This window comes from Staurois parvus, unplaced genomic scaffold (assembly GCF_062004578.1).
Source record: "Staurois parvus isolate SC_StPar_1 unplaced genomic scaffold, SC_StPar_1.0 ptg000544l, whole genome shotgun sequence".
Classification (NCBI taxonomy): Eukaryota; Metazoa; Chordata; class Amphibia; order Anura; family Ranidae; genus Staurois; species Staurois parvus.
The window spans coordinates 7,545,412-7,573,138 of NW_028318340.1; the positions used below are offsets into that span (position 1 = coordinate 7,545,412).

General features: G+C 41.9%; 1 protein-coding gene across 1 annotated transcript in view; it reads left to right on the forward strand.

Moving 5' to 3' along the window:
* The first annotated feature begins 329 nt into the window (after positions 1 to 329).
* LOC149451255 (uncharacterized) overlaps positions 330 to 27,727 on the forward strand; it is a 31,516-nt gene continuing 4,118 nt past the window's right edge. Inside the window, exons 1-5 of the mRNA XM_089690873.1 lie at positions 330 to 452; positions 7,015 to 9,389; positions 10,915 to 11,039; positions 15,716 to 15,804; positions 26,564 to 26,640. Of these exons, the coding sequence (XP_089546999.1) occupies positions 7,015 to 9,389; positions 10,915 to 11,039; positions 15,716 to 15,804; positions 26,564 to 26,640 (2,666 nt within the window). The 5' untranslated portion in view covers positions 330 to 452. The remainder of the gene's footprint in view (positions 453 to 7,014; positions 9,390 to 10,914; positions 11,040 to 15,715; positions 15,805 to 26,563; positions 26,641 to 27,727) is intronic.

The following is a 27,727-nucleotide window of genomic DNA, read 5'->3' on the forward strand; positions in this document are numbered from 1 at the left end:
CACCCTCATACTGTGAAATGTCCACACTGGGAGATTTCACCCTCTTTCCTGTCCTGGTGACAACTCATGATCTGAGAAGTTTCCATTGACAGTGCTGTGTACACGTGATAAGAATTGGCTGGTTCAGGAATCCAGGGCAACCCCCACCCCCACCAGGCTGAGGTAACAACTCTCAGGACTCTCGTCCAGCAGTACACACACATAACCCCGCCCACTGCTGGAGAGTGGCGAGCTGAGGCGCGGAGAATGCCGGGAACTCCAACAATGGGAGGGGGCCTCTGCCAGCTGTGGCTCTGAGACTACGATTCCCAGCATCCATTTCAACTTCCGGCCTGGTGACGTCGGAGCGCTGTGTTTGGGAATGGTGTAGGGTGATGTAGGCCTGCTGTGTGGTTTTCTCTGTATGGACGTGGCGGCCTGTCTGGGGCTTCTCTCTGGACCCCTCACCTGAGGTAATGGGAGCTCAGCCTGAGACAGCGGGGGTGCCCTGCTGAGTCGTCTGTACGTCGTACTGTGTGTGGGGTGGGCCTTGTTCTTGTATCCATGGGGGAGGGGAACTATGCTGCTAATACTCTCACTGTTCTGCTGGGACTTCTAGTTCCTTTATATCTGCAGTGTTGCCTGTGAGCCTCTTTCAGTAGTGGTGCGGCTCAGGTACAGTGTATCTTCAGCCAAAACATTTTACTTCCAGTTTTGGACAGAGCAGGGAAGGATTAGAACCTCTGTCAGGGTTTGCTGCCTTCAGAGGCTCTGTTAGAGGTTCCTTCACTTCCTGTCTGATCAAAAATGTTGTTCCCAGGACAGGAAGTGATATGAAATCTCTCTACAGGGGGCCTCACAGGCTTTGATTTTAACCCCTGCCACCCATGAAATGTGTAGAGGGTGGGCTTTAAAGCGGAAAGTTACCCATAACAGTTTGATAACAATGACTGTTCTTTAACCACTTACCCTCCAGAAGATTTACCCCTCTCCTGACCAGGTCATTTTTTGCCATACGTAACCGTGTTACTGTAACTGACAATTGCGCAGTCATGCAACGCTGTACATAAATCAAATTTATGTCCTTTTTCCCCCTATGAATAGAGCTTTCTTTTAATGGTATTTATCATCACCTGTGCGGTGTTTATTTTTTGCACTATAAACAAAAAAGCTGACAATTTTTGAAAAAATTTTTTTTTTTAATTTTTGCTATAAAACATCCAGTAAAAAATTTTAAAAATCTAATTTCTTCATAAATTTAGGCCAAAACGTATTCTGCTTCATGTCTTTGATTTAAAAAAAAAAATCCCAATACGTGTAAACTAACCACTTGCCTACTGGGCACTTATAGCCCCCTTGTGCCGAGGCCAAATTTCAGCTTTCAGTGCTGTCTCACTTTGAATGACAATTGTGCAGTCATGCAACACTGCACCCATATGACATTTTTATAATTTTTTTCACACAAATAGAGCTTTCTTTTGGTGGTATGTACTCACCGCTGGGTGTTTTATTTTTTGCGCTATAAACAAAAAAAGAGCAAAAATGTTTGTTTCTATTATAAAATTTTGCAAACAGGTAATTTTTTTCTTTCACTGGTGTGCATTTATGGGGTGGCACTGATAGGCGGCACAGGTGGGTGGCACTGCTGGGCATTGATCATCAGTGCCCTGATGATCGGTGCCGATCCATCCTCTGACAATTGCCGATTATTAGCAGTACTTTCCTCACGCGCAATTACCAGTGATCCGCTGTGTCATTGGACATGGCTAATCACGTGGTAAAAGGCCGCTATGATTGGCCTTTTATCACATCACGTGATCAGCTGTGTCCGTAGGACACAGCGATTACTGAGATCACCGAGGGCACGTTCTGGGAGGACATCATATGATGTCCTCCCAGAACTGGCCGGCAGCAGTGAAGCCGTCAATTGGCTATCTGCCGTCGGCAAGTGGTTAATTGGTTTACATGAAAGTTATAGCATCTACAAATGGCAGTGTATATATACTGGATATTTTTTTTTATTTTTATACTAGTAATGGTGGTGATCAGCGACTTATTGCAGGACTGCGGTGTGCTTTCTGACACTGGGGGGGGAACTGACTAACTGCCACTGACATCGCCAGTGACACTAATACAGTGATCAGTGGTAATAAAAAGCACTGACACTGTACTAATGTCACTTGGCATCTGGGGGCGATCAAAAGGTTAACAGTATGTTGTGTTTTACACAGTGTGCTGTTTGTGTTTTACCGTGTAGACAAGCTGCTTTGTATTACTGTGCAGAGCAATACAAAGCAGCCTGTTCGTGCTGACAGGGGAGAGATCTGTGTTGTTTACATACAGACCTCTCCTCTGTCAGCTCTGCAGACATTCACTGAGTCCCAGCAAAGAATTGGCAGATGGGACCCAGTGATTGACATGCTGAGGAGCCAATAGCGGCGTGGGTATGGAGTGCACGCACCCACTAACTGGAGATGTGAAATCACGCATATATACGTGATTTTGCGCATCCCTGCTGCCCTGTAGCAGTACTTCTGCTATAGGGTGGTCAGGAAGTGGTTAACAAAAGGACATACATTCCACATTAATATTTGTGCTACCAAAATTAGTGTGTGCTGTACATTTCATCCAGTATTGCTCCTGTTTCTTCTTGCTGGAGGCCTCCATTTTGTTGAAGCCCAGAGCAGTTACTACTTATTGGAAGATCCCCCCCTCTTCTTGGTCTCTAAAACTGTCACTTTCTTCAATTAAATTATGTACATGTCCAGCTTTTATTGTATGTCTCTAGTGAATTTAGAGAGGAAGCCTGACAGAAGCTTAACCACTTCCCGGCTGGCCCATGTATATAAACGGCCAGATGGGGGCAGTGCAGGCGCGGGCTGGCGTTCGGAAACGGCGCCTGCAATTTTAGCCTGTGCGCGCTCCCTGGGAGCTCGCGGCACCGTGATCTGTGCCCACTGTGTCCGGAGGAACACCGATTGCTGTACGGGACCTCTGTGTGAGGTCCAGATCATGTGAACTTTGACTGGCCAATCAGTGATCACATGAATAGTAGTAAACAAGATGTCACTTCTGACATCATTGCTTACTACTTATGAAATCTGTGAATGATCACAGAGGTCACATACTACAAGGCTATTCACAACAGCTTTGTATCATGTAACAAGCTATGACCAATCACAGCTCTCATGGTATTTCTCAATGGCTGCAAGAATGCAGCCAGAGAGAAGAAATGATTGCATTTACAGACTTTATGGGTGTAAAAGCAATCTGTTTAAAAAAAAAAAAAAATCTTCATCACCCCCCGCAAGTAGTACAGTATCACTATGGTGACACTGTACTGCTAGGGTGACAGTCTGTAAAAAAAAAAACAAATATTAATATAAAAATGTAAAATACATTTTTGAAGAATTATAATTTTTTGGTTATAAACTAATTTGGGTTATTTTTTTTACTAAAAAGATAACTTACATTTTGGCCAAGATTTATTTGCAAAATTTTTTAAGAATAACACTTTTTTTAAAAAAAATTGGACTTTTGCATTTATATAGCACAAAAAAAAATCCCATTGGTGAATAAATACCATCAAAATAAAGTTTTATCTGTCTCAAAAAAATGCTAAACATTTCATATGGGTGCAGTGTTGCATGACCGCGTAATTGTCATTCAAAGCGTGATAGCACTGAAAGCTGAAAATTGGCCTGGACAGGAAGGGGGTAAAAGTGTCCTGACTTGAAGTGGTTAAAGCTGTAGTAAACTGCTTGGGGAGAAAAAAACCAATGATGGGCCCCCTGCAGGTTTAGGTTATAATGCACTAGTATGCACCACATATGACAGACTTACCTGTACACTGAGCACTCAGCGCCGCGCTGTCACGGTGTCACCATCTTCACCCGGTCTTCCTTCTAGGAAAGCTCAGCTGCGGCATGGAGGTCTGAAGGTCCGGCATGCAGTGCTGTCCCGTCAGAGCGCTTGCGCCAGTGACATCACCGGCTGCATGCTCTTGAATATTCATTGTACTTATTATAGGCTTACCTGTAGGAACAACTTACAAAGTGGACTTTACTTCCACTTTAAGGATCTCTGCACATTAGCGTTTTTTTAAGCTCCCAGAAGTTATTAGCATTTTTTTTTTCTGCTCCTAGAAGCTAAATAGTGTTACCCTATGTGTCCATACACACTGTTTTAGGCTAGTAGCATTTTTCGAGCTTCAGCGTTTAGGAGCAGAAAACAAAATTGTATTTGGGAGTGTTTTTTCGGCAAAAAAAAAACCGCTGAACGATCCTAAAATGCTCATAACAACAGCTTTTTTTTTGTAGCTTTTTTTTTCTTACATGTACTGTAAAAATGCTAATCCTAAACACGTCTAAAATGCTACTACAAAGCTGCACAAAAAACTCTATTAGCATTTTTCATCCAGCGTTTTTTTTTTTTTGTTCCTAGCATTTTTTGAGCTTCTAAAAAATGCTTGTGTGCATGGAGCCTTACAGTGCTGAAGGTTACAGGCTGCTGAAGATAGGAGAGGATATCAGGGAGATAAGATAGGACCCTATTCTTGTAAGTTTAACCACTTCAATACTGGCCACTTTCACCCCCTTCCTGCCCAGGCCAAACTTCAGCTTTCAGAGCTGTCACACTTTGAATGACAATTGCGCAGGTATGTAACACTGTATCCAAACAACATTTTTTTTTTTTTAACCAGAGCTTTCCATTGGTGGTATTTAATCACCACTGGGTTTTTATTTTTTGCTAAACAAATGAATAAAAGACTAAAAATTTTGAAAAAGAAACCTTTTTCTTAGTTTCTGTTATAAAATTTAGCAAATAAGTCATTTTTATTCCTAACGGATGAGCGCTGATGGGTCTGCACTAATGATAGCACTGTTGATCAGTGCCCTGATTATCAGTGTAAACAATCAATGACAGCCTTGCAGGTTATTGGCTATCCTTTCCTGACACAGACAGTGTGTGAGGCAAACACTGCCGATAACCGGCAAGTCTGTTTACATGTTATCAGCTGTGATTGGACACAGCTGATCACATGATGAATTAGCCCTTTACTGTGATCTGTGATTAACTGTGTCCAAAGGTCACAGAGTGTGCCCTGGGGGGTGCACAGGAGGCCGGGCTCTGGGAGGACATCCATGGACGCCTTCTCAGAACAAGAGGGCAGTGCTGTAGTCATCTTTTGGCTACAGTGCGGTTCTAAAGTGATGAAAGCAGGCACAATTTTGGTTGTAGGAAAGAAAATTGCTTGATTCCCCTATTGACTTATTCAGTGTTGATGGGGAATTCCCTCTTGTAGCACTGTGGGGTTCTGCTGGTGGGGAGCCTTCTTTTCCAGCAGAACACAATGATCACTGTTAGTGCCCATAGCCTAGTTTGGTCAGTTTTTATAGGAAAGCAGGGGGACTGATAGGAACACTAGGGAACAGGATACATTTTCATACAAGTACATGGTACAGCAGGCAGATGTCAGGAATATGAAATGTTGGGTTTACATATTCTTTACCCCTTTTTGTGTCTCCCTGGCAGCAAAGTTTGTCCTGTCACCTCTCCTGCTTTTCCTTTCTCTCTCCCCACAATCTGTGTCATTCCTGTTGCTTTCTCTTCCCCCTTTCAGCATCAGCAAATCCTAAAGCTCTCAGCTGATTGGCCTCTAGTGGCTCTGATTTTAGGCACGGTGTTGAGAATAGAGAGCAACTGAGCATGTGCAGAGCAGGGTTCGGGCCGTGCTTTACTGGGTTTTAAACAGTATAGGCACTTATTTTTATTGTTTTACATAGCTACACCTGAAAAAGGGGCCGGCCTGAAGTTATCTATCAGAACTTAATTTTCTGACTAAAGCTCCACTATAATATCCAGATGCCGCACATCCATGACAGCAGAGCTTTCTGTGTTGAGAGTGCACTGACTGCACGCTTCCAGAGACAGCTTTCAGTAATGTGACCACTCTGACAACTAATCACCCTGGTCGTGTGATTGTCCGGACCTTCCTGACTCCTGGGTGTACAAACCCTGTTGAAAAAGGGATGCCAGGTGGAAAGGGGTTAACAGCCAGTTGACGTTGCGATCAGGGATGAGTTCAGGCGGGTTCAGGCACAAGTCTGTTGCACCTGCCTAAGCTATCTCATCTGTAAGCTGTGAAAGCAGACAGCCAATCATGGGTGGCAGAGACATTCCCAGCCCCATAGCCGCATGTATAAAAATTTACGACGACGTATTATAAAATCTTTATTATAACTGAAACATAAAAAAGATGCATATGAAATTGTGAAGTAAAATAAAAAATTCAAGTATAACTAAAGGCCATACATTTATTTGAGTTTTGGATAGAGTGGAGATGGATTAGAACACCTGTCAGGTTTTTATTGCTGTCTGTGCTCCCATGAAGGAGATTCAACCTCTTTATTTGTCCTGTTTATCATTATTTATTTTTATATATTTATTACAGATACTTATAGAGCGCTGTCCATTTACGCAGAGCTGTACCTATATATACTGTACATTCACATCAGTCCATGCCGTCAAGGAGCTTACAGTCTAAGGCCCCTAACTCACAATCATACATTCACATACTAGGGACATTTAGACAGGACAATTAAGACAGGAGCCAATTAACCTACCAGCATGTCTATTGAGTGTGGAAGGAAACCGGAGAACCCAGAGGAAACCCACGCAGGTACAGGGAGAACCGTTATCATTGAAAGTAGAAGAAAATCCTAAATGTTGTGTTTTTCCCATAACAGGAAGAATGAGGAAATCTTCCAAAGGGGACACTAGTTCTGGTGACTCTGTTTCAAACAGGGATTCTGCCACTTTAGAGAGATTTCCTCTCACTTCCTGTTTTGTCTGGGGGGCAAGGACAGAAATCTCCCTAAAAAGGAGACAGATGGCAAAATACGTGACAGGGGTTATAACCCTCACTTAAGCTATCCAAAAAGGCAAAACAAAATGTTTTTTTCTTTTCTTTTTATACTTCAAGATAAGATTTGCATTTACATGTAATGAACTTTATTTAATCTTTTTATTTAGATGCCTCATGTTGAAAGGTATTTTAGACCACGACACTTTGATTCCTCTTTTGAACCTTGTGTGAAAAAGTCCAAACTTGACTATTCAGCATTATGCAAACAGGAGAAAACTGAGCAGTTCATACCACTAGATACACCATCAGAAAAGGAGAATTCATCAGGGTTCTCAGAGACCAGGTATTATGGATCAGTCAAAGCTCAAAAACCAAGAGTCCGTAAAGATTTCCTAAATGGTTTGGGCAATGAAGCAAAAACAGGATCATCTAGGAATTACACCTCTGAAGCTGATTCTAGTAGAAAAGAGTCCAAACCTGACTATTCTGCATTATGCAAAAAGAGGAATTTTGAGGAGTATATACCACTGGAAATACCATCAGAAAATTGGAGTCCGTCGGGGCTCTTGGAAACCAGATATCATGGATCACACAAAGGTGAACATGAAAAACCAAGAGTCTGTGAAGATTTCATAAATGCTTTTGACAATGAGGCAGAACCAGAATCATCCAGAAATTACTCCTTTGAAGCTCATTATACTAGGATAGAGTCCAAACCTGACAATTCATCAATAAGTAAAAAGAGGAATACTGAGGAGTACTTGCCACTGGAAAGACAGTCAGAAAATCAGAGTCCGTCAAGGTTCCCGGAGACTGGATGCTATAGACTAGACAGCGGTGAACATGAAAAATCAAAAGTTGGTGAAGATTTCCTAAATGCTTTTGACAATGAGGCAGAACCAGAATCATCTAGAAAATACTCCTTTGAAGCTCATTATACTAGGATAGAGTCCAAACCTGACAATTCATCAATAAGTAAAAAGAGGAATACTGAGGAGTACTTGCCACTGGAAAGACAGTCAGAAAATCAGAGTCCGTCAAGGTTCCCGGAGACTGGATGCTATAGACTAGACAGCGGTGAACATGAAAAATCAAAAGTTGGTGAAGATTTCCTAAATGCTTTTGACAATGAGGCAGAACCAGAATCATCTAGAAAATACTCCTTTGAAGCTCATTATACTAGGATAGAGTCCAAACCTGACAATTCATCATTAAGTAAAAAGAAGAATACTGAGGAGTATTTGTCACTGGAAAGACAGTCAGAAAATCAGAGTCCGTCAAGGTTCTCGGAGACTGGATGCTATAGACTAGACAGTGGTGAACATGAAAAATCAAAAGTTGAAGATTTTCTAAATGGTTTTGACAATGAGGCAAGACCAGGATCGTCTAAAAATTATTGTTCTGAACTGCATTTTAGTAGGACAGAGGACAGCAATAAAAACCAGCAAATCTTGGGACTTCCTAAAACAGACAAATGGAAAAATAACAATTCTGAGACATTTTCTGTAACAAGTACAGCCTTTATAGGACCACTTTACCAGCCACCAGCTCAAGTAGATACTTTATCAAGAACCACCAATAATGAAAACCGTAGGTCTCCCTCCTTCATGATTACAACACTGGTATCAGGGAAAGCAGCTTGTAGAACAAAAGGTGAGGGTGGGATTGACTATGAGTTGCGGCAGTTTTACAAAGAACTTCATGCACTTGAAACTGCTGATGACTGTAACATTGTTCAGACAACTGACGGTAGTCAGAAGCATTTTGACTCTCACCAGAGCAACGCACCAACAGTCCATGAGGTCAGAGATCATCATAACCAAGAACGTTCCCCACAGCCTTGTAATCCTTTTCCTTGCAAACCATCAGCTGTGATTCCCCCCCGTTATCATCCAAATGAAGCTCCAGTATCACCACCTAAGCATCCTATACTACCTCCTAATAACAACCAGGATTCTTGTTATAGGCCAATGCCATTTGATAGAACCAATTCTTCTCTTGTAACTCAGTCATTGCCACTTCCATGTTTTCAAGGTCCTCCGCCACCTCCATGTTTTCAAGGTCCTCCGCCACCTCCATGTTTTCGGGGTCCTCCTCCACCCGCCTTTGTAGTAAATCGTGGTCCACCTCTTCCAAGATACAACTATCCATTGATTTTCCCAAGGGAAGATGATGTACAAAACTCGCCATATCAGGCAAATGAGAAATATCACCGTGTGAATGATGACCATCCACGGCCTACAACTCAGGCTCCGTGGCACAGCTCACATGTGCTGCCTCAAAACAGGTTTAACCCTCAGGGTAGTGGTTTTACAGAGCCATCTCCAAAACCTCCTTTTGAATCCTCACAAGTATATCAGCAGCGGGAAGACTTTCATGATCAAAAAGGTAGACATTTCAGTGAAATAAGATTACCCCAAGGTGGCAATATGTTTCATGAACAATATCCTAGTTCCAGGGATGAAGCTAAATGTACAGATTTGAAAAGAAAACTGGTGCTTTTAAGGGGTGTCCCTGGCTCGGGGAAAAGTACACTAGCACGGTTAGTAATGTATAGTCTGTATTACACTGTTTGTGTGCGTAGTATATATGATTTTTCATTAGGTTGTTTTATAGGCATAGCCTCTCCAATGCAATACTTAAAGCGGAATATCACTCTGTCAACATTGACTATTTTAAATCCTTATGCTCTTAGCATTAGTAAATAGGTAGGAAAGTATACCATATTTACGTGTTTACATTCTTTTTTTACATTTCTTCAATTACCAGTTTCCATGTCTAGGCAAATGATGTCATATATCCCAGGAGACTTCGGGAGGGGAGGAGGGTGGGAGGGGTTTTCCCAGCTAAGGGCAGATGAATTCCAGGAAGTAAATGCTACATGAATGATCTACCCTTCTCAAGACGGTCATGGCCAGAAATGCTAGAGGATAAGGCAAAGGAGTCACTTCAGACACTCCTATATGCTTTGTTAGTGGAATAGATAATATTTTCTCAAGCAATTTTGATGGAGTGGGTGATTTACAGTAAAACTATGCTGGGCTTAAAGTATATGTATAACCATTATAGGGTTAAATCCTATCTGGTTACATTTTATCTCAAAGATGCCGTAGAAAAGAATAGGACGAAGAGAAAATATCTTCAAAGTTAGGGGAATTGCCCTCTTATATAGTTGACACGGGAACAGGTGTCCCCATTTGAAGCCTTATTGTCTCTTGTTCTGGTGAGATCTCTATAAAAAAGAAATATAGATTTCCTTTGACGTCTTTTCCCTGTAACAATGATCACCAGTACAGCTAGGGTGAGTGTCCCCAGCAGGGATGCTGCTAATAAAAGCCTGCCAGGAGGTTCTAACACTCCCCTAGTCAATCCAAAACTTCAACAACAAAAAATGGCTTCGTAGTTATATATGCTTTACAAGAATGTTTGAATCCTTTTAGGCTGCATTCACATGGCTGCACAGTGCTGGTCAGTGGTAGCTGGTGAGATTCCTGCTGAAGGTACTAAACACTGCCTGCACACTCTGTATGCGACCAGCAGCAGTTGTCCGCTGCAGCTGGCAATTTGGTACTCTGTACAAGTCAATGGCCAGCACAGCCACTGTTTGCATGTAGCCGTCTATCTGAGAGGTTAAGTGCGAATATGTCCAGTTTACCTGCATCCAGAGTCACCGCAGAACACACCAAGTGGCCATGTGAAGGCAGTCTTCCAGGCTTTTCTGAATGTGTTACTGCTCAGACACGCAAATTACAAGCGGACTTGAAAGTTGCTACTGTGCAATGTGCATTAAGAAGGTGCTTGTTAGGTAATGAGTTAGTGTCCACAATGGCATGCCATGTCTAAGATATGACTTTTGACAGCCTGTTTATCATAACAGCGACAATGAAGCGACAACTTTACTCTCCACTGACTGTGATATTGTTATTTGCAAAATGCAGAAAAGGCTGTCAGAAATTGATTTGTGTATGGAGGGAAAAAAACACACTTTGATAAAAGTAGACATGCTTTTTAAAAATGAAAACCTCTGGTTCCCCATGTTACACTTTTTAATTTACCTAATTTCACAGTATTCTGCTTGAACAGTCTCCTGATGGCATTGTCTTCAGCACTGATGATTACTTCTGCCAGGAAAATGGATATGCATATGATGTGAAACTGCTGGGAGATGCACATAACTGGAATCAGAACAGAGGTGAGATAAGAATCCCGCATTAGAACTGAAGTGTTCTAATGTACAGAACTGACATACAGAAACACACTGATGCCTTTTTGCTGTAGAATGGGACTACAGATCTGTATTGGTTGTGTGTTGTTTGCCATTAAAGGATTATTGTTGTTATGTCTCCCTACAATCTATATATGCATAGGTAAGAATATACTATAGTCAGTGTTGGGGAGGTGAGCACTGGAGGGGCAGAGCAGAGTGTTGACTGACAGTCGCTGCTCTGTGCTCAGTGCGCATCTGAGAACTGAGCATTCAGGAGGCTTTGATCTCTGTTCTCGGTGTAGAGCCAGAGGAGGACAACTGTAGCTTGGATCGGTTCTGCAGCCATCTTGCTGAGTATGTGTAGTTTTTTTTTTTTTTAATCCCGCATTTCTCTTTAAGGGCCCTTTTCACACAGGCTTTCTGTTTGTCTGTTTTTCATCTGTCCATTTACGGATGAAAAACAGACGCATGTATGTATATGGAATAGCGGATGTAAACGGATGATCATCTGTTTTCATCCATTAATGTTCACATCCCTTAACAACCTTTTTTTTGAACGGAAGAAAACCCTATTTTAAAAAGAAAAAACTGAACGGATGAAAAACTGCCGTGAACTGATCTGTTTTTTTTCTTGGAAAAAACGTGACTGGACTGACTGAAAAAAATGGAATGCCCCTGTGAAAGAGGCCTTAAACTAATCACCATGGAACGTGTCAAAGCAAATGTTGATTGCCCAAGAACAGAATGGGAGGTGTGAAAGTTGTAAAACCTTGTTTTCAGGAAATCTGCATAGGTTTTAATCATTAAATTCACATGGATGAAGGAGTAAGTTGTTTTCAGATTGCAGAGGTAGAAATGTTAAAATGACATTTGTGGAAGACTGATAATGTCGAAGGCCCCAGGATTCAGTTTTACTTAGATGGCCTCTTGGGAACCAGTAGGGATGCACTGAAATTTCAGTGATCGAAACGTTTTGGCCGATATGAAAACAAGCACCCATACAGGTGCTGAAAATAACCCCGCCCCTTGCTGCCGCCCCAGCACTTGATCAGTGAGGATCAGCAGACAGATCCCCCACTGAGCAAGCAGATTATTATTATTATACAGGATTTATATAGTGCCAACAGTTTGCTCAGTGCTTTACAATATAAAGGGAGACAATACAGTTCAGTACAAGAGGGTTAGGAGGGCCCTGCTCCTTGGAGTTTACAATCTATGAGGGAGGGGCTGATGGTACAAAAGATAACTGTGGGGGATGGACTGATAGGAGGAATAGAAGATTCCGTTATTAGCTGAAGGCGGAATAGGCTTCCATGAAGAGAGGTTTTCAGAGATCGCCCAAAAGTGGACAGAGTAGACGATAGGCTGATAGATTGGGGTAGAGAGTTCCAGAGGATGGGGGAGGCTCTGGAGAAGTTCTAGAGATGAGCATGGGAGGAGGAGACAAGGGAACTGGAGAGTAGGAGGTCATGCGAGGAGCGGAGAGGACGGTTTGGGTAATATTTGGAGACAAGATTGGTGATGTAATTGGAGTCAGAGTTATAAATAGTTTTATATGTTATTAATGTTTTGAATTTTATTCGTTGGGCAATGGGAAGCCAGTGGAGGGATTGGTAGAGAGGGATGGCAGATATGGAACGGTCAGTAAGTTGGATGAGTCTGGCAGCAGCATTCATGATAGACTGAAGAGGGGATAGCCTGCGATGAGGTAGGCCATTGAGGAGGAAGTTACAATAGGCAAGGTGAGAGATAACAAGGGAGTGAATAAGTTGCTTAGTAGTTTCCGAGGTTAAGAATGGGCGTATCTTGGAGATGTTGCGGAGGTGAAGTCTACAAGATTTGGACAGTGATTGGATTTGGGGCTGAAAGAACAGATGGATGTCTAGGATTACACCTAGTACCCTGGCATGAGGGGAGGGAATGATGGTTGTATTATTGATCTTGATGGAGAAGTCAGAGGAGGGGGAATGCTCTGGAGGGAATAGTATGAGGTCAGTTTTCGAAAGATTTGAGTTTAAGGAAGTGGAGTGACATCCATGCTGATATGTCACTTAGGTTAGTAATGCGAGAGGAGACTGAAGGGGTGAGGTGAGGAGTATAAAGATAGATTTGTGTGTCCTCAGTATAGAGATGGTACTTAAAGCCATGGGAGTTTATCAAGTGACCAAGGGAGGAGGTGTTGATTGAGAAGAGAAGGAGTCCAAGGACAGAACCTTGAGGGACCCCTACAGAAAGAGGGAGTGGAGAGGAGGAGACAGAGTTAAAGGTAACGCTAAAGGAGCGCTGCGATAGGAGGAGAACCAGGAGAGAACAGAGTCTCGGAGGCCAAGAGAGTGGAGTTTTTTGAGGAGGGGATGGTCAACAGTATCAAAAGCTGCAGAGAGGTCAAGTAGTAAGAGTATGGAGTAATGGCCATTGGTTTTAGCAGTTAATAGATCATTAGTGAGTTTTAGTAGAGCAGTTTCAGTGGAGTGAGCGAAAGCCAGACTGTAAAGGGTCAAGAAGGTTGTTGTCAGTGAGGTAGGAGCTCAGATGATTGTAGACTAAGCGTTCTAAGAGTTTCGAGGTAAACGGGAGCAAGGAGATGGGTCTTTAGTTGTTCAGGTTGGTGGGGTCCAGCGAGGGCTTTTTAAGTATGGGAGTGATGTGTGCATGCTTTGGAGGGGAAGGCACCATTAGAGAGGGAGAGATTGAAGATGTGAGTGAGGGAGCATAGGATGGAAGAAGAGGGTGACCGTAGTCGTTGTGGGGAGACAGGATCCAGGGAGCAGGTGGTGAGACAGGCTTCTGAGAAAACTTTAGTGACCTCTTCAGTAGTAGCAAGGTCAAAAGAGGAAAGTGTTGAGGGAGGTTTAGTATAAGGTATGCTAACTGGGATAGATGTCTGTGTAGCAGAGATGCTACTACGAATTGCATCAATCTTGTTTTTGAAATGATTTGCACTCTCATAAGCAGTGAGTGAGGTACTGGGTGGAGAATGTAGAGAAGAGAGGACGAGGACTGGATGACATGGTATTAATAAGAGTGACAAAGTAGGCTTGTTTGGCAGCATGAAGTTAGGAATTGTATGACCCAAGCAGATTTATATAAGGTGAAAGCTTGCTGGGATTTGGTTTTACGCCACAGTCGCTCCAGTGCACGGCTATGTCTCAAGATTTCTGGTGTCATCAGTCTGCCAAGGTTGTAATGGTCGGGACCTGGTACTTCGTGTAGTTAGGGGTGCAAGTGAGTCTAGTGTGGCTGAAAGCGAACTGTTGTAGACAGTAGTGGCCAGATCAGGGCAGGACAGGGGAGAGATTCTGTCTTAGAGTTGGTCAGTTGCAGAGTGGAAAAGAGAGGGGTTTAAGTTGTGAAGGTTTCTGTGGGTAATTGTTTGCTGCTTGGAGGGATAAGTGTTTGAAGATGAGGACACTGTGAAGGTGATGAGATTGTGAAGGTGATGAGATTGTGATCAGAGAGAGGAAAGGGGGTGTTTGTGAGGTTGTATGGAGTGAAAAGATGGGAGAAACGAGGTCTAATGTATTCCCATCAGTGTGAGTGGAGGACTGTGTCCATTAAGTTAAGGCAAAAGCTGAGGTTAGGTTGAAGAGTTGGGATGTAGCCGGGTTGTTAACATTAATGGGGATGTTAAAATCTCCAAGAATGATAGTGGCTATTTCAGAGGAGAGAAACTAGGATAGCCAGGCAGAGAAATCATCAAGAAAGCGGGACACCGGTCCAGGAGGGCCGGTAGATCACTGCAATTCTCAAAGAAATAGGAGAAAACAGCCGACTGCAGTGAGTCTCGAAAGAAGAGAAGGATAGAGGGAGGTGTATGGAGGACTTGAAAGGTGCTCAGTGGGGATAGAAGCAAAGCAACTCCACCTTCTTTATGACCACTGGGTCTGTGAGTGATTTCAGAGAAGGCCTCCATAGGAAAGTGCTGCGGGAGAAGCAGAATCTGTTGCTTGAAGCCAGGTTTCTGTAATTGCTAGTAGGTTAAGGGAATGGGAGACAAAAAGGTCATGGACAGAGGTGAGCTTATTACAGACAGAGCAGGCATTCCAGAGTCCAAATAAAAAAGGGAGGGTGGTTTTTAGGAGCACGGGGATAGAGATTAAATTGAGTGGATTGTGGCTATTCCTGCTGGAAGGAGGGTGCCTGGTGTGGGAATGAGATACTGAAGGACCAGGGTTTGGGAAGATATCCCCAGAGGTTAGGAGGAGGGTGAAGAAAGTAAGGTAGGAGCTGGATGTATATGAGTGCACATGCCTTCCAGTCCTGGTGTTTGGGTCAGCAGGAGGTGATGAGAGCAGTAGTAGGGAGATGGTAGCAGTGAGGGTGAGATGTATAAGCTTTGAGGTGGAGCAGAGGGGTAAAGAAATGAAAATTTGAGAACACAGGATAGTAATATGAAAAGGAGGAGTAGAGGGGACATATTAAAAGGTACACGGAGTGGGAATCGGACTTGTAGGAGATGTTTCCCAGGGTGTTTGCTTGCAGTCCATCCAGCGTGCAGTAGAGTTCCTTGTTGTATCTTCCTGCTGCTTGAGGTATCCTGCTTTAGTTAAACTGCTGTGTTTAACTGCTGCTTCACACTCCAGCAGAAAATGCACTCGCGCAACTTGTTTTTCCATATTTGGACTATTTCGTGTTAATGTTTGTTTCTGTTTGTACCACAGCCCAGAGAGCAATGGATGATGGGAGGTCACCTATTATAATTGATAACACAAATATCCAGGCCTGGGAAATGAAACCGTATGTACAAATGGTAAGTTTGGTGAACTGGAGATAAGGCAGAATTTATGAAAAGCGTAGATAAACCCAGCATATTGAATTTGCTTATTAGCTAGCACCACTGCTCAGAGGGATTGCTTAGACCTAAATACCATCTGGAATGTTATATGTTGGAGTTTGTTTTCCATAGCTTCCGCATATCACCTCTCTCTCTGTGTTTTCTGAACAATTCCATTGGATAGAAATGTTTTTTTTTTTTCATTTTTTTTAATCCACTTGCCCTCCAGAGGATTTACCCACCCTTTCTGACCAGGCCATTTTTTGCGATACGGCACGGTTACTTCTTTTACAAAGAGCTTTATTGAATACTAAGCAAAGATAAACAAACATTCGGAACATATATTCAATGACCAACAATTAGAAATTGTAGTGGGTGAGGGGAAGCTAGTTCAAGGCATGCACTGGAAAAGGCATAAGCTGAAAAGTTTACATAGGTGCCCTGTAGGAAAAGATGGGGGAAGGGGTTGGGAGAGAACGATTAACAAACCTTTGTGGGTCAATGATAATACAAACTCTAAAGGGGAGTTTTGCTACATCAACATTATAGAAAACGGGAGAGGCACGGGAAGAGGCCTTCTCCAGAAAATGGTACCTGATCAAAACCTAGAGTTTACAAAGAAATCCTGATTGCATTGGTAGTATTGCAGATGTAGCGCATAAAAGACAAACAGTAGAGAGACACGAACAACAACACCAAAAAAAAAAAAAAAAGGGGGGGGGGGGGATGCTCCGAGGCGATCACAGCTAAATCCATCCTCATATCGACAGAAGGGACTGGTCAAATCTCGAAGGTTGAGATATATCCAGCCAAGGACGCCATATCTCCGGCCAGGACCCGGTGATCGACTACTGTAGCCACCAATGGCGGCGCGCGCACCCCCTACCTGGGAATGCATCATCGTGTGTGTGTGTATGTATATGTGTGTGTGTATGTGTATATATATATATATATATATATATATATATAATCTCTGTGTTGTGTGTGATTTTGCGCACCCCTGCTGCCTTGTAGCAGTAGTTTTGCTATAGGGCGGTAGGGAATTCTTTCAGATAACTGTAGTATAGACAGAAATTCTGTGTGTTTTGTATATTACTTACATATAATCGGATATTCTAACTCAGTTTCTCAACATTTTTTCAGTCAAGGCACCCTTTAAAATGGACAATTTTGATGCATCCCATTTTAAAATGTAAAATACTAAACTTATAGTTTTACATAATGCAGCAACATACAAACATGTAGTTCACACAACATTAAGCGGTTTATTCTTACAAGACCAACACACCTTTGCACACTGGTACTAACTAGAATTCCAGTGTTTCTCTTATCCCTCAAACAAGGATGCTTAGCAGTGGTCTGATGTCCTTCTTATCAAATGATGACATTAGTGGTTGTCAGGAGGCCAGTGGCTAGAAGGTTGTATTGGTGTAAAATGAAAACCCGTAACGTAGTGTAGTGCAAATATTTATACATCCAAGTACATTATTTACGTATGTCAAAACAATCAGTAATACAATAAGAATGCCACACAGTTCCAATTTTATGACATATCCAGTTTACACCCAAACCATTGTCTGAGAAAACAGCCACATATTTTTACTTAGTATAGGGTGACTATCTAATAAATAAAAAAACAATGTGCGCTATCAAACTAGTGAATAAGCTAATAAAATAGAGCCGCTGCAATAACACTTAAAAGGTGATCCCACACTTAAAACATACATAAATAGTGTTGCGCCAACTCATAAAATAATTCCACAGTGTCACTCACATGATAGAAGCAGTAAAACAGCAATTTGCAATTCAAAACTCCTGCTCTGTAAAAAGCCGGCAATGACGTCGCTAGGCTCTGCCCCCACGCGTTACGCCACCAACCACGTGGCTTCGTCAGGGAAAAAAAAACCTTTTTTTTGTGTGAGTGACACTCTGGAATTAATTTATGTGGAATTAAAATAGTATTACACTATGGGAGATGTCCTCTGTTCTTTCTATATGTGGAATTAAGCTGAGAAGAGTCCCATTGTCATTGAAGGTGTGCCTGTCATCGGCTCTCTGCTGCCATCTAGAGCATTGTTTTAGAATTACCATGCTTGGTTGACCTGTATTAATTTATGGGTTCACAGTAGGAGGTGAGCTGCCATCTATATATATATTTTTAGGTGGAGGAACATTGAGTTAAGGTGGAGCACCGTATTTTTCAAATAGATTTTATTTATCCGCAGCACATTGTAGTAATTCTTCACCATTCAAGCACCTTATTTGATTTTCACCATTCAAGCACTTATATATATATATATATTTCTTATTTTGATTGAGCTATCACATTTGAATCTGTTTATGGACTATTATGTCTATATGAGTTAGTGCAACACTATTTATGTATATTTTATAGTATAGGGTGACTATTAACAAATTCACATAGTTACATAGTTAGTCTGGCTGAAAAAAAGACAAAAGTCCATCCAATTCAACCATAGAAAAAAAAAAAGTTGATCCAGAGTCCACAGTTGATCCAGAGGAAAGCAAAAAAAAAACAAAACAGCAAAGCATGATACAATTTGCTCCTGCAGGGAAAACAATTCCTTCCTGATCCCCTGAGAGGCAATCGGATATTCCCTGGATCAACTTTACCTATAAATGTTAGTATCCAGTTGTATTCTGTGTATCTAAGAAACAATCCAGGCCTTTATTGAAGAAATCCACTGAGCTGGCCAGAATCAACTCTTGAGGGAGTCTATTCCACATTTTTCACAGCTCTCACTGTGAAGAAACCTTTCCGTGTTTGGAGATTAAATTTCTTTTCCTCCAGATGTAAAAAGTGCCCCCTTGTCCTCTGTGATGACCTCAGGGTGAATAGCTCTACACCGAGTTCACTATATGAACCACTGATGTATTTATACAGTTGCAAGAAAAAGTATGTGAACCCCTTGGGATTACGTGGAGTTTTGCATGAATTGGGCATAAAATGTGCTCTGAACATCATCTAAGTCACAACAATAGAAGAACACAGTCTGCTGAACATAATACTACACAAACATTAGATGTTGCCATGGTTTAATTGCACATAACATGTAAACATTCACAGTGCAGGGAGGAAAAAGTATGTGAACCTTTGGACTCAATACTGGTTGACCCTCCTTTGGCAGCAATAACCTCAACCAAACGTTTCCTGTAGTTGCAGATCAGACCTGCACAACGATCTGGAGTCATTTTGGACCACTCCTCTTCACAAAACTGTTTCAGTGTAGCAATATTCTTGGGATGTCTGGTGTGAATCGCTCTCTTAAGGTCATGCCACAGCATTTCAATCGGGTTGAGGTCAGGACTCTGATTGGGCCACTCCAGAAGGCGTATTCTGTGCTGTTGCAGCCATTGTTTTGTTGAATTACTTGTATGCTTTGGGTCATTGTCCTGTTGCATCACCCATCCTCTGCGGAGCTTCAGTTGGCGGACAGATGGTCGTATGTTTTCCTGCAAAATGTCTTGATAAACTCTGGAATTCATTTTCCCATCAATGACAACAATCCGTCCAGGCTCTGAGGCAGCAAAGCAGCCCCAAACCATGATGCTCCCTCTGCCATGTTTTACAGTGGGGGTGAGGTTTTGATGTTGGTGTGCTGTGCCTTTTTTTTCTCCACACATAGTGTTGTGTGTTCTTCCCAAACAACTCAATCTTGGTTTCATCTGTCCACAGTATATTTTGCCAGTAGTGCTGTGGGACATCCAGGTGCTCTTTTGCAAACTTCAAACGTGCTGCAATATTCTTTTTGGACAGCAATGGCTTCCTCCGTGGTGTCCCCCCATGTACTCCATTCTTGTTTAATGTTTTCCTTATTGTAGATGTGTCAACAAAAATGTTAGCATGTGCCAGAGATTTCTGTAGGTCTTTAGCTGACACTCTGGGATTCTTCTTTGCCTCATTACAGCATTCTGCGCTGTGCTCTTGCAGTCATTTTTACAGGATGACCAAGCCTAGGGAGAGTAGCAACAGTGCTAAACTTTCTCCATTTGTAGACAGACTGTCTTACCGTGGACACATGAACATCAAGGCTTTTGGAGATACTTTTGTAACCTTTCCAGCTTCATGCAAGTCAACAATTCTTGATCGTAGGTCTTCTGAGAGCTCTTTTCTGCGAGGCATGGTTCACATTAGACAGTGCTTCTTGAAACCAGTAAACCCAAAACAGGTGTGTGTTTTTTAAGGGCAGGACAGCTGTCAGCAACACATCCAATATCATCACACTGATTGGAGTCAAGGTTGGCTCACTCCTGGCTCCAATTAGCTCTGAGAGAAGTCATTAAGCTAGGGCCTCACATACTTTTTCCTCCCTGCACTGTGAATGTTTACATGTTATGTGCAATTAAACCATGGCAACATCTAATGTTTGTGTAGTATTATGTTCAGCAGACTGTGTTCTTCTATTGTTGTGACTTAGATGACGTTCAGAGCACATTTTATGCCCAATTCATGCAAAACTCCACATATTCCCAAGGGGTTCACATACTTTTTCTTGCAACTGTACATGTTGATCATATTCCCCCTTAATCTCCTCTTCTCAAGAGAGAATAAATTCAGTTCCTCTAATCTTTCCTCATAGTTGAGCTCCTCCATGCCTCTTATCAGTTTGGTTGTCGTCCTCTGCACTTTCTGCAGTTCCCCAACGTTCTTTTTGTGAATTGGTGCCCAAAACTGAACTGTATATTCCAGATGAGGTCTTACTAATGATTTGTACCGGGGTAATATGATATCTCTCTCTCTGGAGTCTATACCTCTTGTAATACAAGAGAGGATTTTGCTTGCATTAGAAACCGCAGCTTGGCATTGCATGCCATTATTAAGTGTGTGATCTACCAGAACCCCCAGATTCTTCTCCACCATTGATTCCCCCAGTTGTACCCCCTAGTATGTATGATGTATGCATATTCTTAGCCCCCAAGTGCATAACCTTACATTTATCAACATTAAACCTCATTTGCCACATAGTTGCCCAATTAAACAGTGCATTGAGGTCGGTTGGAAGTTGGAGACATCCTGTAAGGACGTTATTCCACTGCACAGCTTGGTGTCATCTGCAAAGACTGAAATGGGATTTTTAATCCCAGATCCTATATGGTTTATAAATATATAAAAAAGTAAGGGTCCCAACACTGAACCTTGGGGTACACCACTGACAACCCTAGACCATTCAGAGTATGAATCATTAACCACTACTCTTTGAATACGATCTTTTAGCCAGTTTTCTATCCATTTACATACAGAGTTTTCCAAGCCCGTAGACTTTATCTTACACATTGTTTGACAACTTCTGTCTTTCATGAATCCATGCTGTCTGTTGCTTAAAATATTTTTGTCCAGCAAGAACTCATCTATGTGGTGTTTTATTAAACTCTCCAGTATCTTCCCAGCTATAGAAGTTTAAATTAACAGGTCTATGTTTACTTGGTAAAGATTTTGACCCCTTTTTAAATATTGGCACCACATTGGCCTTACGCTAATCCAGTGGTACTATGCCAGTCAAGCATTTATTCTATGAATACACATGAAAAACTACCCAACCAAACTATTCCCTTTCCAAAATAGGAAAAAAGAAAACAAAAAAAAAACCTCACAACAACAAACAAACAATGGAGAAAAAAAAGCCAGAAGAGTCCAAAAAAAAAAGAGGGGGGAAGGGGAGGAGTAATAATAAGCTATACTTATAAATTAAGGATTGTCAGCCACTGTTGGAGTGGAATCCACCTACCTGGACCATATCTTTCCAAACTTCCCCGGACACCCCCTTTCTTCATACGTCATCTCATACAGCGGAAGATTCCAGTTAACCAATTTTTTTTCATGCCATCAGGTCAAGAATATCAATACGTATCCAATTTAACGCTATCAACTTTCGTACATAAAAAAACAGGATTCTCAGAAAAGGTTTGGTATCGGTAGTCATAATTTCACCTTCAAGTACTCCTAAAAGGCACACCATAGGACTACACACATTAGGCAAATCAAATGTATCCGTTATGAATGCAGTGACTTCAGAGCACAGGGGCCTAACTTTAGAACATTCCCATACCATGTGTAGAAAGGATCCCGTACTATCCTGACACTTATGACAAGTGGCTGTGGTACATCTCCCTATATGAAATAGACGCTGCAATGTGTAGTACATTTGATGTAAATAACGCAATTATATAATTTTGTCCCTAGAGGAAATAACTGTACCTACAACAGTGGCAAGATCCGGAATAATATTAAACCACCGCTCACGTGTACAATGACATTGCCTACTATTTATTAGAGTTAATTCTGAAAAATATAATGACACCAATTTAATATGTTTCAGCTGTAGGAGAAGGGTTTCCAATCTGGTGTTGTTCAAAACAACCTCCCCAGGGCCATATTGAGCTATTGCAGCATGCTTAAGCTGAGCATACTGAAAATACCAAGAACCTGGTACACCCTGTTCCGACCTTAGTTGCAAAAAGGACTTAAACCTACCATGTTTGTAAATATGATGAGCATATTTGATACCATATTGGGCCCAGTGGTGTCCCCCCTCAAATTTTATAAAGTTCAATCAAATTTGGATTACACCAAAGAGAAGCACTTGGAGACATTGATAGGGCTGTATCTGAAACATTTTTCACACATATGGTCAGAATCTTTTTGGATACCGATAGGATAGCCCTGCCATCTTTTGATGGAACCTATCCTCAATAAAACTAATTTAAAAGAGCTTCACAGGACGTAGCCACTACCGCCTCCACCACAGTGGCGGCATTATTTAGTTGAGGAAACTTTCTCCAATGTGCATACATCAACTGAGAGGCAATATAATAGTCATAGGTCAGGCAAGGCCAGTCCCCCCTATGTACCAGCAATTGAAGTATTTCCAGGGATACCTGGGGAGGCTTAGAAGCCCATAAGAAGGAACCAAGCAAAGAATTAATACATTTGAAACATTTTTTTTTAGGAATATAAATGGGTGCATTGGAGAGAACATTCAGAAACTTCAGATGATAAATCATTTTGAACAAGTTTACTCTTCCCAACAAGGTCAGGGGCAGGACCTTCCAATTACAAACCCTTTCTTTAAATGCTTGTACAATAGGCCAGAGATTGTTTAGATATTAATTTACTAGAAGCTGTACAGTAATCCCGAGATTATTAAACTTATCCGATATCACAATGGGGCACCCTAAATCTGAAATCAACAGCCTCTGTCCATCCAGTGGGAACAGAGTAGATTTAGAACAGTTTTCTTGCCTCCCAGACAACCTAGTTTCACATATGCTTCTTGCAACCACCCAGCATTCATATGCCAATTTTAAATCCTGAACGTACCCCCAGCTGTAAACTGATTTCCATGAGAGAATGATCAGAGATTGCCCTCGGTAGATACTTAACATGGCAAACCAATGAAAGACCATCCACCGTAGTAAGTAACATGTCAACTCGAGATAGTGTACAGTGAGTTTGTGAATGGCAGAACTCCCCCCTCACCTCCAGATTCCTATGTTTCCAAACATCAACTAACTCATGGGTTTCCAGCCACGTTGCCAACATAGGATGATACTCGGATACACATTCCTGGCAATCCAGAGCAGCATTAGAAACTACATTAAAATCACCCAGGAGCAGTAAAGCCCCCCTCTGACACAAAGATCACCACTGAGAACATATCTTCCAATACTGCAAAAGTGAATGGTGGGGGAATGTAGAGACTCGTTAGTAAAACACTGGCTAAAAATCTTAGACCAAAATAACAAATCTCCCCCCCCCCCCCCCCGTCGGATCAGTTTTAATCTGAAGAACATGTATATTTAGTCCTCATGCACACTGGACATTTTTACAGCTGCTGTTTTTTGGCTTTTTAAGTTTTTTCTACAGCCAGTAAACTCCCCAGCATGTTATCTTATGTGTCCATACACACATAGACTGTAATCAGCGTTTTTTGGCTAGAAAAAACCCCCAGAACTAGTGGGTTTCTATAGGAGTTTTTTAGTTGTAAAAACGCTCTAACGCTGAAAAATGCAGTAAATTGCAGGCAAACCAAAAAACCTCTTAAACGCAAACGTGAAATAAATGCAGCTAAACGCTAATACAAAAATGTTAAACGCTGAAAAACTCACGTCCTCTATCTCCCAGCTTGCCAGTATGAGCTCTCAGTTCCTTCGTAGCGTTCAGATCCCTCTAAAGAATGGATTATGCCTTCCAAGTCACTGATCCTTTATTCGGCCTCAGCAGCTTTTTCCTTAACTGTTTGCATGTCTTGCTTTAGAAATGACAGGTCAACTTTAAGCCCATGAATATGATCTGTGAGGGTTGTCTGACAGGTGTATGGCTGACACAATCTACTTCAGCGATGGCTCCTGCTCTCCCTCTCCTCTGTCCCCTCCACCTTCCTCTGACCCTGGCAGACTGACCACCGACTGTCCCTTTTTAGATGAGCGATCCTTCTTGGGTAAGGAGCTTCCCGGCAGCACAGTGCTCACAGCCACAGAGAATGACTGACTCTGGCAGCTCCTCCATCTCCTCCTCTCCACGTGTCTCCTGACCGGGGCAGCCATCTTGAGAGCCCCAGGCAAATCTAGCCAGGCGCTCTCCTGAGGATTTCCCTCCAGCCTGCCCGATTTTCACCATGTTGAGGTGCTCAACTTCAGCTCTCTTCAGCTCTCCGTGGGGTACAGTATCACGGCCCTCTGTTTATCAGGATGGCTGTAGGATGTTGTGTCTTGGCCGGAGCTCCAACCACCTGCTGCTCACTTGACAGAAGCCAGCTCCAACCTCCCCTCTTTCCTTGGGCAAATTTTTAGTTATTTTGCCAAGGCATCCTTGAAGAAATCGGGGTGCCTGAGCACCCTGGTTGAAAAAGGCTGCCGTAACTGAGCACAATTTCACTTTATTAGCTAAACAAACAGTCTTTATTCATTTAGTAAACATCAATATGGTAAATCCATCAAAAACCTTTTTTCTTTGTAAGATTTGTAATTAGCAATGTACGTGGCACCAACAGTATTCGCTCAGTACATATGTAGGCACTGCTTCCCTCCATTCCTTGGTGATCCTCTTATCTTATTGCAAATCTACAATGCAAGATCTGTCTGATTGTATGAAATATACCAACAGCCTTGGGCAACCTGCAAACGGGGGTGTCTAGCTTCTGTGTATCCCTCCCAGCATTTTAGTGTGCCTGGGGAAGCGGAGGTGCAGAATCCAGACCCACTACCTGCAGCCTGTCAAATTTTATACAGTAGTAGGCTGAAATATGCTGCAGCTGCAGGGGTTGAACACTGTAGAGAGTGGTACTCATAATTAGGACCTGGTGTGTTCATGGACAAAAGCCCTGAATGCAGATTTTCTGCTTTCTGGGCATTTGTCCCTGAACACACAGGGCCCAAATGCCAGTACCACCTGATACAGTTTTCAGTCCTGTCCAGTTGCAGCCTGCCATAAACTTTGGCATAGAGGAAAGCACAGAAGCTAGATGCCCCTATGTGCCCCATTTGGCTCAGAGGGATGCACAGCCGCTAGATGCCCCCAAATATTTATGTCGAACAGAATGTACTTTTGTACCTAATATTAAAGGAGATGTACAGCCAATGCTCTTTTGGCTACACTTCTCCTGTGGATCACATTCTGCACTCCTGTGACCCATTTTCCGCCAACAGTCAGATAAAGTCCGCTGTCTGCTGACATCACTCAGCAGATCCAAGCTGGGGTAAGATCCCAACTTTAAAGTCAGGATCCACCCAGATCCCTGAACTGGCACCTGGCTCAACCTCCCAGCAATCCGCTGAGAGCCTAAGTCACCTGTTCCCACCCCCTCTACAGTCTAGCACTCCAGTGAGCACTGGGGGGACAGAACAGAGAGCTGGAGATTGACAGTCCCAGCTGTCTGCTCTGAGTGGAGGGAGAGAACTGAGCGATCAGTGGTTTCTGATCACTCAGTTCTCACCCTTAGAAGCGGCAGGGGAAAGATGCAGCATCGGATCGATGCTGCATCCACCTTGGTAAGTATAATTTAAAAAAAAAAAAATTCTCTTTTAAAGTGATTTGGAAGTACTAATGAATGTCATAGTTAGTCATTTCTGTACATCAAAGGCTGTTATTACTAGAACTGCTAACATAAATAGATGTCTGCAAAAACATGTAGTGATGATAATGAATACTTTTATGTATAAATGTATTTTTTATTACTATTATATTTTTTTTTTTCTTTCTGAATTCCTTGTTCTTGTTTTCGAAAGCTAGAGCTAGAAAGTTAGGGGAGCTTAGGGGAAGAAGCCTGACATCCGTCTTCCAAGATGCATTTTGATAACCTAGGCTCCAGATTACTGGGAGTTCATTAAAAGCTAATTTCTCTATACAGTTTTTATCTTTACTATGCTAAATGTTTTTGGATATTCTGTTACATGTAGGTTTTGTTGTGGGGCCTGAGACCTAATGTTTTGGGGTTCTGTCATTTAATCGCAAGATTTTCGGTGCCGAGCATGTAGAAAAATAATTCTCTTCTCAGAATCCATCCTCTGTTTTAGGATTCTCTGTGCTGAAATGATGCTGGAAGGTTATTCTTTGTGAGGGATGGAACTGTTTGTACTTTAGGTCCACTTGATAGAGAATTATGTGTAGGAAAAATAATTAAGGAGGGTTTTACTTGAAATAACAAGGACATTACTGTTTCAGAATACAGCTGTGCATCTTTCTTTCCATTTTGTCATATTTCATTTTCTATTCCAGGCTTTAGACAGAGGTTATGCTGTTGACTTCCTTGAACCGAATACATGGTGGAAACTAGACCCACATGAATTGGAAAAGTAAGATGCTGTTTATGGTGCAAACTGCTATCTCAATATATTTGTTTGTCAACTTTGGTCTTTTTGGTGGCAGATAACTGTGCCTTTTAAGTGATTTTACTGAGTCACAACTTTGTAAGATGGGCTTCATCTTGTATAGGAACAGTGTGAACAGCAAGCTTTCACAAAACTCAAATTATATGTTTTTTTGCTATAATGATTCTCTAAACATCGATTGTAATAAAAGTGCGACTGTTACGTTAAAACCCCACTTCTGGCTACCAGAAAAAAATACTCTTGCAGTAGGGCTTCCCCACATTGAGAGATTTAAATGCCTGCTAAATCTAGGGGTTGAGGAAAAGATGTAGTACTTTATTTTGGCATTCTTTGGGCCCGCCCTCCTCCTCTACCCAAGGATGTGGACATTTTTTTAAATAAAAATACTTGTCCAGGGACTAAATTGGGGTCTCAGTCTACTTGTCCCTCATGATAATCTACTTGTCCTGATTACAATTGAAAAAAAAAAAATTTTTGCCAGGATGGAAAATATGAAGGGATCATTTTTTTTTTTTATTAGGCAGAAGTGATCTTGGGAATGTCTGGGGCTTTATGATATGACTTTTTAATGTTTTTTTTTTTGTGTTTTTTTGCTATAAAAATTTCTTAGAACCCCCAAAGAAAAAATCATTTTATATATATAATATATATTTATTATTTTTTTTAGAGGAGCTAGAGAATAAATTGTTGGGTTTTGCATTTTTTTAATGTCACACGGTATTTGTGTAGTGGTTTTTCAAGTTTTCGGGAATAAAAACACACTTGGAGGGGAAAAACAAAAAAAAAACACCGGTTGCCCAGCGCCAGAAACTGCATGTCCCAGGTGTTGGGCGATAGGAATCGCACATCCCTGTACCCCCTCCCCAAAGTCTCTTCTCTTTGGTGCTCTGGCTGGCAGTCACAGTGGAGAGCTCTGGAAGCCTGCTTGAACTGGGAATAATGTAAGTATTCCACTGCAAAGGTTCTTTTTTTTTTTTTTTTAAATTATTATTATTATTAACATTATTATTAATAAATGCAGAGATCATCTTATAAAGAAGAAATCCAGGCA